The following is an 18,489-nucleotide window of genomic DNA, read 5'->3' as shown; positions in this document are numbered from 1 at the left end:
TGCAGCGATGCTTTGTTTGATAAGAACTTATCACAGATATAGTTTCAGATTGAATGCGTGAATAATAACTATGTATCGTTATAGTTCAGTTCTAATTCTAGTTTTATATCATGGGCACCAATGGCATTATTAATCACACCGACATTCTCTTTGATCAAGTAAATGTCTCTGTCTTTTGAGTCCAACTGAAGCTTTAGAATGATTATTTAGAATTACGACCACATAAACCGATAGCAAATTGTGACCTAGTCACCGTATGTTGCCCCGCCCACTTTTTCTCTTCCCTGTAAGACGCAATTGTATTTGTTCGTCCTAACTTGTGACCTATAACCTTTGCTCTTTTGACCTGAACGTCTTGTCAAAGCAGAAACAAGAAGGCCTCTCAAGAGAGATGACAAAAGACACTGTTCAAGCCTTTGACACAGCAGCAGAGCCAAGCACAATGGAACAGTGTCAGGAACGTTTTAGTGCACTGTTCATTCTCCACTACGTCCCTCCAAGGCCGACAGACTCAAATATTGCTGCTCTGTAAGAGGTGAACAATGCTTCAATATGTAGTTAATCAAATTAATTTCACTGAATGGAGGGTTTTCCCCCCCCCGTCACATGTGTTGCAGTAGCCTACAGTGCAGCATTAAATGCAGTTTTGCATTTTCTTGGTATAATCTTATTGTCTCTTTGCAGGTTTGACAGTCTATTAAAAAAAATTGGTCTAAGTTTGTAAAATGTTTCTCAACATATCACAATAATAATAATAATAATAATAATAATAATAATAATAATAATAATAATAATGAATTAATAATAATAAAAAGGTGTGCAAAAAATATTGGTGTTTTCCGCTCCAGCGGCTGTATTAATTAATTCATATATTCATGATGGGATAAAAGTCTTTTTTTTTAAGTGTTTATTGGTGTTAGCTTACTCCGCAAGGCTCTTTTCTCATAAATAAAAAAAAATGCTATTGAGGGCTGCAACGAATGATTATTTTCATTGTTGATTAATCTGACGATTATTTTCTCGATTGATCGATTAGTTGTTTGGTCTATAAAATGGTGAAAAATGTCGATCAGTGTTTCCCAAAGCCCAAGATGACGTCCTGAAATGTCTTGTTTTGTCCACAACCCAAATATATTCACTTTACTGTCATATAATAAAGTAAAGAAACCAGAAAATATGAACATTTAAGAAGCTGGAATTTTGACTTTTAATCTTAAAAAAAACAACAAGAAAAACACAACAAAAAAGGAGAATACACAACCTACTTGAAAAGGCCACTGAACAATAGACAATGAAGAAATGAGTCAGGAGGTGAAGAATGCAGCTGATTGATCGTAATCAGTCCCCATTTGAGTCTGCAGACCACATTGTGCCTTTTGACGCTATTTTTCATTCTTCTATTCTTATAAAAAAGGCTATCTTAAATCATTTTTACAATACTTCACAATACTTGAAGGACATTTCACTGTGTTCATTCCAGTCTCCAACATAAATAGCGTACAAAATAGAAATACTATAGTGGCGTTAAATATTTACACTTCAGTGGCAATAAAAAATAAAATCATTACAAAAAAAAGTGCTTTTGATTACCGAGATATTTACGGTGCAAAAACACTGGAAACGGATGTGGTGTGGCGTGTAAATGCAGCCTGGCCCTTCAGAGCAGAAGGGCTCATGTTTGACTCGGCGCTGGTCACAGCTTGTACTGATTTCATGCCCGGCTGCATACGTCCACTCGTGGCCTGCGTCATAAAACAAATAGACCAGACTTGATTCTGGGTCCAAATATTTGACTGGTACTGTAAGGCCTACAAAACAACCCTTCAGCCAGAGGCAGAACTCGCCATCTTTGGCTACTCGGAGTCTTCTCTGAACTTCCCCACAGCTGTGCAACAGTCTCTGACACAGGGGACAACTGTTGGCAAGAAACTAATCCTGAAGGAATGGAAGTCCACCTCTTCACCCTCTTTTCCAATTGTGGCTGACGGATATGACCTCTGTTATACGGATGGAGAGACTTAGCTTACTGAGGACCGACTGATTTAAGAAATTCTCTGCCATTTGGGACCCCGTTTCTAGCCTACCTCTGTGATTTGCCGGGCTGGTCTCTCATGGAGCCCCTGTGTGGGATCCCGTCCGGGCACTATACCACCTAAAAGCACCGCGTCGCGGCCGGTGTGACCGGGTCTGATCTGTTAACAAGGGCATCGAAATGAAACTGCCTGCGTTTCCAGATGCTTCGTCTGAATCGTCTCACTTCCCGTTTCCAGTGTGTTTGCGTTTCCGTTACATCTGCTGTGTGAAGTGCAATATGATTCAGAACAAGTGTCTTTTTTTCCCACGGCGCTGAGCTCAGCGTCGTACCAGAGGATGGCAGAGTCAGGACTGAGGACACTCACTCACGGACGTCTAGTGAGTTTTGTGGGAATAGGAAGGTGGTAAGAGAGTGGGTAGAGGAGTGGCTAGGGGAATGTAGGTGGTGGGAGGGGCGAGGATAGGGGGGCAGGGGCCGTAGCTAGGGATAGCGTCTTTGGTCAGCTTCTGCTTTCGGTCTTCTCCGGTGTCATATGAACTAGGGTGCCATCAAATAAGGAACATGTGTCAGAATCGTTATGTTAATTTGTTATTCTGTTAGTTGAGCCGCATGCTGGATTCTTGTCTTGTTGTGTCGCATCCTGCAAAAGTAGAGTTAAATGGCTAATTAGTCAGTGCACTCTTGAGAGTTAAGACTGTGAAGGAAGAATTTTTAATTTGGCTCAGTGCAATAAGCTCAAGCTCACGTTTGTTTATGTAGAGAAAGTCAGTACCATCTTGAGAGTTAGAAAGAATTTTAAATTTGGCAATAAGCTTTTAGGTTTGGCAATAAGCTAACGTTCATGTTTGTTTATGTAGAGAAAGGAATGTTTCTCTGGGTGAATCATAGGCTAATCAGGGTGGGAACTGAATTTCAAAAGAAGGATACCTGGCTGTGTTATCCGCCTTCATGCCTGTCTTTTGAAACAGAGATTAATTTGCTTCAATAAATGGATGTTTTATCAGCATCTGTCCTTTGGAAGGGACATATATATATATATATATAAAATAACATGAATCTCCAGTATAAAAGCTCATCACAGATGTCAGGGAATCTGTCAATGTGTTTCTGCACTAGAGCTGGGTATTGGTTCAAATTTCAAGAATCGATTCGATTCCGATTCGCAAGGTTGCAAATCGATTAATTTCGATTCGATTCGATTCGATTCGATTCCGATTCGATTAATTTCAATATCGATTTGGTTAGTGATACCAAAACGTGTTTTTTGGGCTGTACCCTGAATTACATGACTGTCTAGTTATGTAACACAGGAGTTCCCAACCTTTTTTGCACCAAGTAGATACATGGGAAAAAAAAGTTGCAGACCTGTTGTCAATTTTAATGGTTTTAGTTACACATATATTTACTCACCAGGTGGTGACAAAGGGTAATAAATAACAGCCTTTTCATCTGTCAATAAAGACACTTTCACAATTATGCACAGTGATTTGATTTCAGCCTATATAATTTCTAAAAGTAGTAGTATTAATGAGCAAACATTTCCATTTATGTAGCCTACAGTATTTATGTTTTTGTTTCAACTACAAACATAAATAAACGTCAACTTGAAACTATGTTTCAACTACCACACACAGCATAATATTTTAGCCTGTTTATTATTATTATTATTATTATTATTATTTTTTTTTTTTTTTTTTTTATTATTATTTTTTCTCTGGACATATGAATCGATAATTGAGGATTAAAATAAAAATCGATTTTTTTTTTAACCCAGCCCCTATTCTGCACGGTTGTGACGAAGGACAAGTTTGTGTATTTATTGTACTTGATGATTAAAGTGATCCGGATTGATTCTGACCCTGAGGGAATTCCCTTTCCTGGTCTTATTAAACTTCCTCCTGACTTCCTTCATTCTTCAGCAGACAGGAAACAGACATGATCTCCATTTCCTTCAACAGCTCAAAAATGGGAAGGGGGGGGGGGCAGCAGCAGCAGCAGCAGAGAAATCGAAACTGCAGTAGAGTTAGTTACTAACAAGATCAAAGCCAAGAGATGTGTTAGATGCCATGCTTACTTTACTATAAGCTATGCTTATTAAATATGTATGAATGTTTTGCTGTAGTTTAGATATTTACTGTGCATTTAATGATAAGCGTATAAACAGCGTATCAAGCCTCAACAGGTGGGAAGAGCAGAACTTGCTGACAGACTGATGAAAAAACACACCATGCAAAAAACAAGTTATAATAGAATATTGGTTCTCACCCTTTCCTCTTCAGATGACGGAATACAATGAACAGCACTACAAGTACAACTGTAAAGCACAGAAATATAAGCATGAATATAGCAAGAATATTTGTATTTTGACCACAATGTAGCTCCAATGTGAATTCAAGAGATAGTATAGCTTACCTAGTAGAGTGGCTAGCACACTCACAACAACAGGTGTGTAATCTGAAAGACACAGTCAAAGCGAAATGGAAAACATGAATAGTCATGCATTTAAATATCTTTTAACTATGGGGTTAATAACTCAAAAATGTCCTCATTAGTATCTACATCCACACGCTTTTCTGCAATTATACAGTCGTTTTATTAGTGCAATGCAAATTATGGAAAATCTATGTAAACTATCTCTATTGCCAAGGACAACAGGACTGTCAGTGCATAACAGAGAGTCTGTGAGAGAGGAACTCAGGACGTCCACTGTTGTATCCAGACATGAAGAACGGACTGATACCTGCAGGGCCCAGGGGGGCATTTTCTGATTGAAATATCATTGCACTGCAATCTAACTTTCTAGTGTGGCACAGAGGACTTCAAACATGACAAAAAACAGAGAGTGATTTCTCACTGGGAGAGGACCAAAACTACATGTTAATGTAAATGGTACACATCATGGCTACCTGAAAGACATTGGAAAACACATTTTCACAAGTCTGTGAGAGTCTGTAGGTTCTCTACACTGCTACATGGCAACCACTAATACTGTATATACCCATATTCAACTTTGCAAATAATGACAATTAAAAGGCCAAGTTACTGTAAATGACAGGGTTGTTGGGTTAAATCTGTAGCTGCGTGTATTCCAGGATTTTTTTATATGGCAACTGCATCTAAATGAGTATCTCATTCAGTGTGCGAGGAGTATATCCAAGGCTGACCTGACTGTTCTCTGCACGACAGGCGTCCGGGTGGTGTAGCGCCAGATTCCATGCCTACCAACACGAGGGTCGCAGGTTTGCGCCCCGGTGTTACCTCCGGCTTGCTCGGGCACGATTGGCCGTGTCTGCGGGTGGGAAGCTGGATTGAGGGTTTCCTGGTTGCTGCACTAGCACCTCCTCTGGGTCGGTTGGGGCGCCTGTTCGGGGCGGAACGGAAGTGGTGGGAATAGCGTGATCCTCCCACGACCATGTGCTACATCCTGCCGGTGAAGCTCCCCCGCTGTCAGGTGAAAAGTAGCGGCTGGCAACTGTGCATGTGTCGGAGGAGGCGTGGTGCTAGTCTACGGCTCTCCGGGAGAGGGTGGAGCAGCAGGGGGGGGGCAGTGGCGGACTGCATAATCGGGCACGTCGGGCAAATGCCCGGTGGCCTGGCCTGGCCTGCAAAAAAAAAAAAAAAAAAATTTGCAGGCCAGGCCAGGCCACTCACTGAACAGCAGGCCAGGCGCCGCCTACTGGTTTACTAGTGGTTTTATTACTTTATTCAGGTTTAAAGTGGGTGCATCTCATTGTAAAATTGGACTTGGCCCAAATTGGGCTTCAAACGGCCCAAATTGGGCTTCAAACAGCCCAAATCTGGCTTTAAACGACCCAAATCTGGCTTCAAACGGCCCAAATTGGGCTTCAAACGGCCCAAATTGAGCTTCAAATGCCCCAAATTTTTCGCCGCCGCCCTTCGGACGCCGGCACGCGCGTCGGCCCGTATCGGCCTGGCCTGCTTGGTATCTAATGCCCGGCCTGAATTATGATCCCAGTCCGCCCCTGGGGGGGGGTAACGTCGGTCCCATATAGACAACTATTTTTGGTAAATAAACGGCCCAGGCGTTCCCTCCACTGAAACAAGTGAAAGCAATTCAAAATAACAAAACGTTGACCACCTATAGAAATAAAACACTTGTCTGTCTAATACCAACGAGGATTAGACGAGTTATGGAGGTTATGTTTTTGTGAGTTTTTCAGCAGGACTATGGAAAAAAGACTGGTCTGATTTTCATGAAACTTGGTGGAAGGGTGTAGCATGGCCCAGGAAGAGTCCATTACATCTTGAAGGGTGTAGCATGGCCCAGGAAGAATCCATTACATTTTGAAGGGTGTAGCATGGCCCAGGAAGAGTCCATTACATTTTGAAGGGTGTAGCATGGCCCAGGAAGAGTCCATTACATTTTGAAGGGTGTAGCATGGCCCAGGAAGAGTCCATTACATCTTGAAGGGTGTAGCATGGCCCAGGAAGAGTCCATTACATTTTGAAGGGTGTAGCATGGCCCAGGAAGAGTCCATTACATTTTGGAGTGGATCCAGATCTGACTCACGAACAAGCAATTTGCCTTTGGCGGAGGTCTGCACTCTCTGAGCGCCTTTCCAATGACTTCATCTGATCATCCTCTTATTCAATTCCCTCCAGCTTTTGACAACAAAAAACTATTTGAAGGAAGTCTTCATTGCTTCTTGGTGAAATCACTCTGATGACCTACCTCGAAATGGAGGTGAAGGAGTTGCTGGTATCCTGGTTGCGCTGATGGTTGTGGTGATTGTATCTTCGGTTGTCAAAGCGTCTTCCAGCCCCCGGAGAACGCCACCTTTTGAAGAGATAGAACGATTCGTCATTCTTCTGGAGAGAGTTTGGACAGCCTAACGTAATCATGTCCACAAGCCATTCCTGAGATGCATGCAGCACAGAGACAGTCTGTGTCTCGTCATAGACGCTGGGGTACTAGCTGGCTGGGGGGCGTGGTCAGGGTGGGGTAAATCCCCCGTTCTCCCCATTCGGCATAATTAGCATTTAGCTGCTATCTCAGCCCAGGCAGACACGATCAGGGATTCAACCACCGCAGTAAACGCACATCTGAACAGACGTCTTGTGTTCTGCTCTAGAATCCCCAATCCTGTAGTGTAGAGCCGCAGCACCGTCCTTTGGTGAGTCAGCCTATGGAGATATACAGTCTGTTGGTTTTTTTACCCCACTCGCACGCCAGCCGTATATCATTTTGTGGGCGTTCCCACACAGACCGACTGTCTCTATGCGTGTACAATGTTACCTTCGCCGTGGAGCTTGTGTTTTTGGTGCCGTTTGTCAGCAGGATTATGGAAAGAGTACTGGCCCGATTTGAAGTCAACTTTGTGGAAGGGTGTAGCATGGGCCAATGGAGAAGCCATGACATTTTGGACCGGGTCTGGATCATTTTGGAGCGGGTCTGGATCATTTTGGAGCGGTTCTGAATCCGGCTCACAAACAAGCAATTGGTAGAAGTCTGGACTATTGGCCTTGGCGGAGGTCTACTGCCCTCTCCGAGTGCCCTTCTAGTTCATTCATATAGCAGCAAGCCCCACAGATGTTCAGACCATGCATCAAGTGAGTAAAGTTCTGATGGCTTTGTTTGGAGACATGTTGTCTCGTCTGTACCTCGTACTGTATGAGACATGTTGTCTCGTCTGTACCTCGTGCTGTATGAGACATGTTGTCTCGTCTGTACCTCGTACTGTATGAGACATGTTGTCTCGTCTGTACCTCGTACTGTATGAGACATGTTGTCTCGTCTGTACCTCGTGCTGTATGAGACATGTTGTCTCGTCTGTACCTCGTACTGTATGAGACATGTTGTCTCGTCTGTACCTCGTGCTGTATGAGACATGTTGTCTCGTCTGTACCTCGTACTGTATGAGACATGTTGTCTCGTCTGTACCTCGTACTGTATGAGACATGTTGTCTCGTCTGTACCTCGTGCTGTATGAGACATGTTGTCTCGTCTGTACCTCGTGCTGCATGAGACATGTTGTCTCGTCTGTACCTCGTACTGTATGAGACATGTTGTCTCGTCTGTACCTCGTACTGTATGAGACATGTTGTCTCGTCTGTACCTCGTACTGTAGGCAGAGGATCAGTTGGAGCTGCACTGGTTGGAGCTGCACTGGTTGGAGCTGCACTGGTTGGAGCTGCACTGGTTGTGGTCGTTTGCTCTCTGGGAGTTGTGGGTGCGATGGTGGAAGCTGTGGTAGTGGAGGCCACTGTTGTTAAAACATCTGTGACACCTATGAGGAGAGGAGGGTTGTTAATTCCTCTGGGGGAGTTTGGGACAGGATCAAATCATCAAAGCCATTTCTGAGACTGGTGCATCATCATGTACATTATTCATTCATGTGTGCTGTTGCCAAGAAGAAATCAACAGAAAAAAGCACGAATGACATGTTTGTTCAGTGTCCTGCGTGGCACCATGTCCTCTCAGATCTAATGCATGACAGAAATCATGGGAAGGAGCATTTTGCACATCAGCTTAGCTCTGCCTTGCCATACGTAACCATCATCATCACATTTATAGGAAGCTATACTTTCTAATTAAAATGGTGGAAACTGTGGAATCTGTAGTGTGTGAGTGGAATCTGTAGCTAACGGCTAGCAGCTAGCGTTAGCAGCAATGCTAACTCAAGCCAGAACTCTTGTCTGCTGCCGTTGAATGTAGTCTCCCGCGTACAAAACCAGCGCCTGACACATTTTGATCTGAGTCCTGTCCTGTCCTGTCTGGTGGGGAGACTCATATCGTGCCACGTGCCACGGCCGACCAATAGTGGAACTTCATCACCCACTCACTCACTCACCCACTCACTCACTCACTCAATCACTCAATCACTCACTCACTCAATCACTCCCTCACTCAGCGAGTGAGCTGGCCGCCGTGCCGTCCGGATAAAAAGAAAGCATTTTACTGAAATTGCCATCTTCTATTGGCTGATCTTTTCTGTCAGGTGAAGTCACCTTATAGACGGTTTCAACTCCACAATATAAACATTCTACATTCCCTGCCCAGCGTACTTCCTGTTGCAGTGTTTGCGAGTACATCCTCACCTTCTCCATCATCACCTGGTTCCCTGCGGCTACGGTCAAGGACAAGACCGAGCTGCAGCGGGTGATACGATCAGCGGAGAAGGTGAACGGCCGAACCCTCCCCTCCTCTCCCCTCCCTCGAGTCCCTACACGACACCAGGGCCTTGAAGAGGGCCAGAAAGATTATGGCTGACCCATCCCACCCGGGTCACGACCTCTTCACCATGCTTCCCCACGGTAGGCGGCTACGCCTGCCAGTGACTCTGAAAAACCGCCACAGACTCAGCTTTTTCCCCTCAGCAGCACGTCTCGTAAATCAGTCAGGTATCCCCCTGCTCCCCCCCCCCTAAGGGGAGTTGCCTCGGGCCTGAACTCTAATCCAAGCTTGCACTGCCCATCACCAGATATTGCACTTTCTTTGTCCTGTTGTTCCACTGTATGTCTTGTTTTGCACTTGTCCCTCTTATGTGAAAAAAGATTAATGCACTTTAATGCCAAAACAAGTTCCTATATGTTACATAACATAATGGTGAATAAATGATATCTGATTCTGATTCTGATTCTGATACAATAACTGACAGGACATAAGCTAGCTTCCAAATTGTTCCCTAGCAATGCAATTCCATGAAAAGCATCTATGCAGTAGTACACCAGGTGGTGACCTCCGTTGGCACTCAAGATCAGTCAATAGCAGAAGGCTTGACATAGATGTTGTGTTTTGGAGTTGAGTTACTCTTTAAAGTTGACCTAAAAACATGCTGTTTGTAATGTACGGTACAGGGGACTCTGTTGAGAGTATTCTGTTACATCACCACACGGCCATCTTGGTCGGAAAATAACAGGTGATTGTAATCAATTAACAGGTGATTACAATCAAGTGAGACAAACAGCCAATGAGCTGTGTGTATTGTAGCGCCATATCGGTAGGAAAATGCTTGTGGCATCAAATACTATGGAATACTATGAATAGTGTGTTCCAGTCAAGAACATTCACCCAGGGGGCTTAGCGTCACACACAGGAGGCGGGGCTTACCGTTACACACAGGAAGTACGTTGTATTTGCCGTTTCTGCTGCACGTGATGGTCTGGTTCCCAGTGGGGGTGTATCCTTCATCACAGGTGTACGTTACGTTATCTCCATATCTTGGCCGTGTCTCCTTACCCCAGTGGATTATGCCATTTGTAACTTCCTCGGGCTTTGCACAAGTCACATCTGAGGAATCGAACAAGCGGGTATTTCAACACACATTCTTAATACAAAAGATGCAAAACAAGAAATAATCCGTGACATTTTCATTCATCAAATGAACAGGTGTTCACACACATTCTTAATACAAATGACTACAGATTTCTTTATTTTTTAATCAATAAATAAATCCATGGCATTATGGGACCAGTGAACTGGGAATGAACCCACAAAGACTGGACACGATCCAAAAACCACATTGCTGCGCGAGCCATAACTTAACACTAGCTGCCATCTTATCTCCGGTAAGACGTCATTCATAACAGTTATGTTATCGCTCCTGGCTGCGGCTTCAAGGAATCATAATAAGAAAGAAGAAAAAACACAATCTAAGCTAGTGTAGAAGTGAGTAACTAGGCTAATAATAACCATAACAGCACAAATAATTGACAAAAAAAATAAAAAATAAAAATAATAAGATATCAAAGCAACATCGATGTACCTTCACATCTGGCTCTCCCACTCCAGCCTGTAGCGTAGCACTGCTTGTAGGACGTGCCAGTAAGTCGGTAGCTGTTGGGAGAAGAAATCCAAAGTAGGATTGTGGTTTATAATAAACGTATACAGCGATGCTTTCATGATGTCATCTAAAGATAATAAATACATGTAATGCAACTCTACAGAATGATCTTTATTCAACCGTGGAACACAACTGCTGCTACTCCCACATTCTTACACAGTTTAGTGTGCAATGTGCACAGCGACAAGCCTCTCCAGAAGCTGGAAACATACAGTAAAGAAGCTGGAAACATACAGTAAAGAAGCTGGAAACATACAGCAAAGAGACAAGTTTCTGGCATGGCCGTGTGGAATTCCCTTTTAAGACAGATTCCGTTGGAAAATCCACTTTGTGGACGCTATAATTACCTTAATTACTAACCCTAACCCAATTAAGTGGAGTTTTCCAGCAACATGCCATGCGTGCCTTGCCTGATAGAGAACCATTCGCACGACAACAAAGTAAAGCTCACTCGGGAGTAAAAACTGAAACAAACATGACTCTGTGCCTCCCCTGCATTTTCAAACATGACTCTGTGCCTCCCCTGAATTTTCAGTGGAGCTGCTCCAGGATAGCACTTGCTTTTCCGAGATTTAAGAGCGAGCTATTCCTGTTCACAAATCATGAAATCACAAATGAGCTGTCCAATACAGGAGAATGACATGCAAAATTATATGGTGCAATTCACCTTTCCTACTCACCCTTCATCACAATGTACTCGTACTGAAGCTCCAAACAGGGTCCCTTCAGTCGTGTCAAAGCTCATATGTGGCAGCGCCCTCGGGGGACCACAGTCTCTCTCTGTAATGTACAAACAAACAAACTCAACATCCAGCTCCACTTTCTTCCATTGGAGAGCTTTGTAAGACACCCGTCCGCCGAAAGCTGCTTGGTGGTCAACAGTAGAAAACTGTGGTTGAACTGGGCGGGATGCATTGCACGCACCAACGATATTGGATTTTTTTTTGCCGATATCCGATATGCCGATATTTTCCTAACTCCTTTGGCCGATTGCCGATGCCGATTCACCTTGCGGGGCAGCTGGATTCATGCGAGATCATGAGATCATGAGATCATGATCACACAACACAATCCATGTTGCCCCGCTCCAATCTATTGGTTCGCACCAATCAGCATCCAGGGACAGCTACAGACCGGGATTTATGTGTGACGACAATGAGAAGCGAGCCCATGGTAAACGTGATAGACAGATGGCTCATCCAATCACCTGCCAGATATTGAGTATCATTTTATATGGGCAGAAATTTTTATTTTGGGCCGATGCTGATATTTCATTTTAAAGCCTTTATCGGCCGATAGTGATGATGACGTGCGACCGATATCATGGTGCATCCATAAGGGCAATGCTGAGTGTGATGATGACATCATGGTTAGGGCTGGGTTAAAAAAATCGATTATCCGATTTTGAATCGATTTTTATTTTAATCCTTTGATATCGATTCATATGTCCAGAGATCGATTTTTTTAAATAAAAATAAATAAAAAATAAACATAGGCTATAATATTATAGGCTGTGTGTGGTAGTTGAAACATAGTTTCAAGTTTACGTTTATTTATGTTTGTAGTTGAAACAAAAACATAAATACTGTAGGCTACATAAATGGAAATGTTTGATCATTAATATCTACTTTTAGAAGTTATATAGGCTGAAATCAAATCACTGTGCATAATTGTGAAAGTGTCTTTATTGACAGATGAAAAGGCTGTTATTTACCCTTTGTCACCACCTGGTGAGTAAATATATGTGTAACTAAAACCATTAAAATTGACAACCGTGTAATTCATGTAATTCAGGTTACAGCTCAAAAAACATGTTTTAGTATAACTAACCAAATCGATATTGAAATTAATCGAATCGGAATCGAATCGAATCGAATCGGGATTAATCGATTCGGAACCTTGTGAATCGGAATCGAATCGATTCTTTTAATTTGAACCAATACCCAGCCCTACTCATGGTGCATCCCTGAGGGCAATGCTGAGTGTGATGATGAGAGTGAAGCAGTGCAGGACTTACTTTTGCAGTGGAGCTGTGGTGTGGACCACTGCCCGTTGGTGCAGGTTACAGTCCCAGAGCCGTCTTCCAACATATAGCCATTAGCACACTCAAACGTGGCTTCAGAGCCCTCGGGGAAATCGTTCTTCAGAAGGGCTGCATTGGTTAAGACAATGTTCGCTGTCCCCTGAGGTCTGGAGCACTCAGCTATAGGGCCAGAAGAGACGGGAAACATCATGCTGTCATAGTGTGTCTTCAACATGGGTCATGATGATAAACCCTCATCAATGAATTCATAGCTACAGCACATCTGAAAGGCTTCAAGGCAATGAGGAATAGTAAGGAGGTGATGTTTTTGTCTTATATGTGAATTGCTGCTCTAACACTATAATTTCCCTATAATTTCCCTTTCAGGATAAATACAGTTATCTATCTATCTATCTATCGATCAGGAGAAATTGGAATATAAATTAGGGTAACGTTAGGCCAACTGGTGATGTCTTAGTCCTATTTTCAATAATGGAGACTACTTCAACCAAATGCCCAGTCCAGATTATATCATCCCATTCATTGCTATACTGTCCCCTTTCATTTATCCCTCTCTCCCCTCTGCTCTGCAGCCAACGCCCTGTTCAGGTTATGTCACTCATTCATTGATACGCACGCCCCTTCACACGCCCCTTTCATTCACGTTTCTCTCACCATCCATTCACAGTTTCCCACGCTCTCCCGCTCTGTCCAATATCCAATCAGCTCATTTCCATCGCAATTCCCGCTGGCCAATCACTTATTAGTATTATCAGACCCCACGTTTTCTACTATGTTGTAACTCACCTATGTGCCGTCACCCTGAGTTGCTGATCATCGCTCAAGCAGTTGTTTCACCCCACCTCCTCCCCTGAACACCACCAATGTCATGACTCCTGAAGAATTCCCTATGGGGGATTCTCTATCCTATAAATCACTGACGCCCTCCTCTCATCGCAGGAGGAGCGTTATCATATCATGGAGTCATACGCCAAATCTAATTTGTTTATTGTTTCATTAAATTTATTCAAACTTCTTCTAGTCTCTCATTATTGAAATATGATCATTTGCAAATGATATCAGGCAAGTGAGAAACTTATGTTCAAAAAATATGGATGGATTCTTATTGTCTTCAGTGGAGAGAGCTTCCCTAACATGAAATCACTCTATTCCTATAGTGTGTCTGTTTGTTTGTTTGTTTGTTTGTTTGATTGATTGATTGATTGAGTTTATATGACAAATTAAAAAATACAATACACCAACAAGCATACAGTATAAAATAATTCTAGTATCCCATTTTACAATCATACACATGAGAAAACATGTGAGATACAAACCATCACAAGTTCAAAAACCAGTCAAAGAGGTTTTGCACTATATTACTGTAGCTTACTCGACATGATTTTTTTTTAGAAGGTGGTAGTCAATACAGTTTATAGTGACCTATTGTTTTTATCTCCTATAATGTATCACTATCAGTGTTGGGCAAGTTACCTTCAAAATGTAATATACTACACATTACTAGTTACTTTCATTTGAAAGTAATATGTTACTTTACACTATTACTTTCTGTGTAGAGTAACTCGTTACTTATTACACTACTTTTGCATTACTTTTACCAAAACAACAGCAGCAGCAGAATGACATCGCTGGCCTGGAACAATCCCGAAAAATAATTTCCACCGCCTTGAAGTCAGTGTAAACAATCCAAAATTCTAAATGTTATTCTTTTCCTTTGTTATTGTCATCTATAGTGGTTATTTGCATAAAAACACACAGTTTGATTAGGAAATGATTGTATCTTTTTTCAATATGTGCTTTGATTTAATAAAATGTAACTAAATTTGTAACTTGAGTTACTTGACAAAGTAACTGGTATAATATTACTGAAATCCTATAAGTAATAAGTTATTACTGAGTTACTGCTAAAAGTAATATATTACATGTAATATGTTACTTTTGTAATGGGTTACCCCCAACACTGATCACTATAATATCCAGACCAAGAAAGTTATACTGTCGGTGGTACCAAACTACCAAATGAGTTTAGTGACCGTTATAGGTTTACTTTATCCTCAGATCAGATCACTATAGATTTTCTATGGTGTAAACGCAGAGCATTCAACTTGTTCCTGTGATATACAGTACGCCATCCTGCTCAAATGCATTAGACTCTAGAGGATATTATGATTTAGTTCTTCCTCGTTATGGTTGACAGATATTATCATATTACATATTTTGATTCTCAGTAGCGACCCCCCCCCCCTTAAGTATCAACATTTTTATAATACTGTAACTAGCTGCATAGTAGGCTATTCAAGTTTAGCTCATGCTAAACTATGTATTATCGCGTTAATTAACCAAAGCTGCAAGGCTGGCGGTATATAACGGTAACGTTACTGACCTGCTGCTCTCACAGTAAAGAGACATAGTAGTAACAGCAGAGACTTGACCATCCGTCCACAGGTGTCCAGTGAGAAGAACAGTGACACTTTCATGACTGCAGGAGAAGAATCGGTCCAGATCGTAGCTTTTCTTTAAGTCCAAACTCTCCACAACAAGACAGGAGACAAACGGTGTCTGTCCACGTGTCCCGAGTCCAACCTCTTCACAACAACACAGGAGACAAACGAGAGAGACTACCCGACAGCCAGTTATCCGCCCGGCGTGTGATCCTCCAGTCCAGACAGTCAGACAGACACTACTTCACACTACACCCCGCTGTTTGGTTTGACCGCAGTGTGAGTGTGTGAGGCTGGCTGAGCCCTCAAATAAAGCGATAATACAGGAAGTGAGCCGAGGTGAGGGCGGGGATACGCCTTCAAAATAAAAACAGGCTTTCCTCCTTTCGAGTAACCTCGCGTCACCAGGCTCTTTACTTTCGAGAGAGAGAGAGAGAGAGGGGGGGGGGGGGATGGGAGGAGAGGGAGGGAGAGAGAGAGAGAGAGGGGGGGGAGGGGATGGGATGGGAGGAGAGGGAGGGAGATAGAGAGAGAGAGAGAGAGAGAGAGGGGGGGGGGGATGGGAGGGAGATAGAGAGAGAGAGAGAGAGGGGGGGGGGGATGGGAGGATAGGGAGGGAGATAGAGAGAGAGAGAGAGAGAGGGGGGGGGATGGGAGGAGAGGGAGGGAGAGAGAGAGAGAGAGAGAGAGAGGGGGGGGGAGGGGATGGGAGGAGAGGGAGGGAGATAGAGAGAGAGAGAGAGAGAGAGAGAGGGGGGGTGGGAGGATAGGGAGGGAGAGAGAGAGAGAGAGAGAGAGAGAGAGAGAGGGGGGGGAGGGGATGGGAGGATAGGGAGGGAGAGAGAGAGAGAGAGAGAGAGAGAGAGAGGAGGGGAGGGGATGGGAGGAGAGGGAGGGAGAGAGAGAGAGAGAGAGAGAGGGGGGGGGGGGATGGGAGGAGAGGGAGGGAGATAGAGAGAGAGAGAGAGAGAGAGAGAGACAGACAGAGGGGTAGAGAGAGAGAGAGAGAGAGAGGGGGAGAGAGAGAGAGGGGGGGGCGAGGGAGCCTTGTGTTCACATAATTGAAATTAAGACAGGAATGTGTGCTGGAAGTTCTGCTGGCTGACTTGACCATGACAGTCACGAGAGGATGAGCATCTGCACGTTACAACGGTTTCCGAGTGAAACTGAAAACAACAACAATCAAATCGAATTTTTGCTCAATTCTTTGAGCTGTCATTTGACTACGCAGTAGATGACGTCATGGAGCAGTGCCAGTCAGAGGGATCCCTGTGCGGATATCTCCAAAACACGACTGCTTTCTTTTCCATGGAGAAAGAAAGGGGAACTTCTTGGGTGGGTGTGTTATAAAAACATATACATAGTAACCATGGCATGACGTACAGGAGGGTGTTCCCTCCTCGCGTGCTTTAACGGGGGGAATGGAATAAAGGGGCCCTGTCCTTTATTCTATTCTATTCTATTCTATTCTATTCTATTCTATTCTATTCTATTCTATTCTATCCTATATTATACGATACTATTCTATTCTATTCTATTCTATTCTATTCTATTCTATCCTATATTATACGATACTATTCTATTCTATTCTATTCTATACTATACTATACTATACTATACTATACTATACTATACTATACTACACTACACTATACTATACTATTCTATACTATACTATACTATACTACACTACACTACACTACACTACACTACTCTATACTATACTATACTACACTACACTACACTATACTATACTATACTATACTATACTATTCTATTCTATTCTATTCTATACTATACTATACTATACTATACTATTCTATTCTATTCTATACTATACTATACTATACTATACTATACTATACTATTCTATTCTATACTATACTATACTATACTATACTATACTATACTATACTATACTATACTATACTATACTATACTATACTACACTACACTACACTATACTATTCTATACTATACTATACTATACTACACTACACTACACTACACTACTCTATACTATACTATACTACACTACACTATACTATACTATACTATACTATACTATACTATTCTATTCTATTCTATTCTATACTATACTATTCTATTCTATACTATTCTATTCTATTCTATACTATACTATACTATACTATACTATACTATACTATTCTATTCTATACTATACTGTAGACTATACTATACTATATACTATACTATACGCTACTATACTATACTATACCATACTATAATATACTATAGGCTACTATACCATACTATACCATACTATACCACACTATACTGTACTATACTGTACTATACTATATACTATGCTATACTATAGGCTAATATACTATACTGTACTATACTATAGACTATACTATAATATAATATACTGTACTGTACTGTACTGTACTGTACTGTACTATACCATACTATACTATAATATACTATACTATACTATACTACACTATACTATACTATACTATAGGCTACTATACTATAGGCTACTATACTATATGCTACTATACTATACTATATTATATTATACTATACTATACTATACTATACTGTACTGTACTACCGGTGACACACACACAGACACGGGAAAAGAAGAAGAAAAAACATACATATATTATTGACATTCAATATTACGTGATTACCAGCCGTATAAGGTGCTTATGTGCTTGTGAGAGATATTGTTCCTGGGTCCATGAGAAACCATCCAGGCGAGTCACCCGTCACCCCTAACTAACCTCATCGAGGTAGGCTAGAAACGGGTCCCAAATGTTTGAAAACCTTTTAAGTGAATTGGTCCTCAGAAACCCAAGTCTCTCCCACAATAAGACCAGTTTAAAAGTTATGAGAAAGGGGTCGAGGGTCGAGGCATGAAGGGGTCGAGGGGGAGGGATGAAGCAAGAGAGGATGAATGAGTAGGGTCGAAGGTGTCTCAAGACCACCTAGTCGGCCGCTTGTGGCTATAGACGGTTTTAACTTGACAACAAAAACATTCTAAATTGAACCCCCGCTCACTTCCGGTTGCAGTGTTTGCTATGGACATAAAAGAAAAAAAAACATTCAAGTGCAGGACTGACCATTCTGTGAAAACCGTCTATACAGCTGAGCGGCGAAAACAAAAGTAACGATGTCGAGTGAATATTTCTGCAG

The 18,489-nt window shown here is 42.2% G+C and overlaps 1 protein-coding gene across 2 annotated transcripts; it reads right to left on the bottom strand.

Annotated features, from left to right (window-relative positions):
• Positions 1-1,210: 1,210 nt before the first annotated feature.
• On the bottom strand, positions 1,211-15,524 carry LOC310799448 (complement factor H). 2 transcript variants are annotated; one of them, XM_083662032.1, is made up of 10 exons: positions 15,267-15,524; positions 12,857-13,042; positions 11,520-11,619; positions 10,762-10,832; positions 10,107-10,286; positions 8,113-8,283; positions 6,729-6,833; positions 4,448-4,489; positions 4,301-4,349; positions 1,211-2,572 (listed from the first exon to the last, which is right to left on the bottom strand). In XM_083662032.1, the coding sequence occupies exons 1-10, from the start codon at positions 15,358-15,360 to the stop codon at positions 2,410-2,412; spliced, it is 1,161 nt and encodes a 386-aa protein (XP_083518158.1). In that variant the 5' UTR covers positions 15,361-15,524; the 3' UTR covers positions 1,211-2,409. The 2 variants fall into 2 exon arrangements, with proteins under 2 accessions (XP_083518158.1, XP_083518159.1); XM_083662033.1 differs by having other exon boundaries at positions 2,459-2,675.
• Positions 15,525-18,489: the final 2,965 nt, after the last annotated feature.

The sequence above is a fragment of the Poromitra crassiceps genome, assembly GCF_964638095.1.
Source record: "Poromitra crassiceps genome assembly, chromosome: 27".
Lineage (NCBI taxonomy): Eukaryota > Metazoa > Chordata > Actinopteri > Beryciformes > Melamphaidae > Poromitra > Poromitra crassiceps.
Note: the sequence above shows the minus strand (reverse complement) of the source record. Positions and strands in the feature narration are given on the sequence as shown.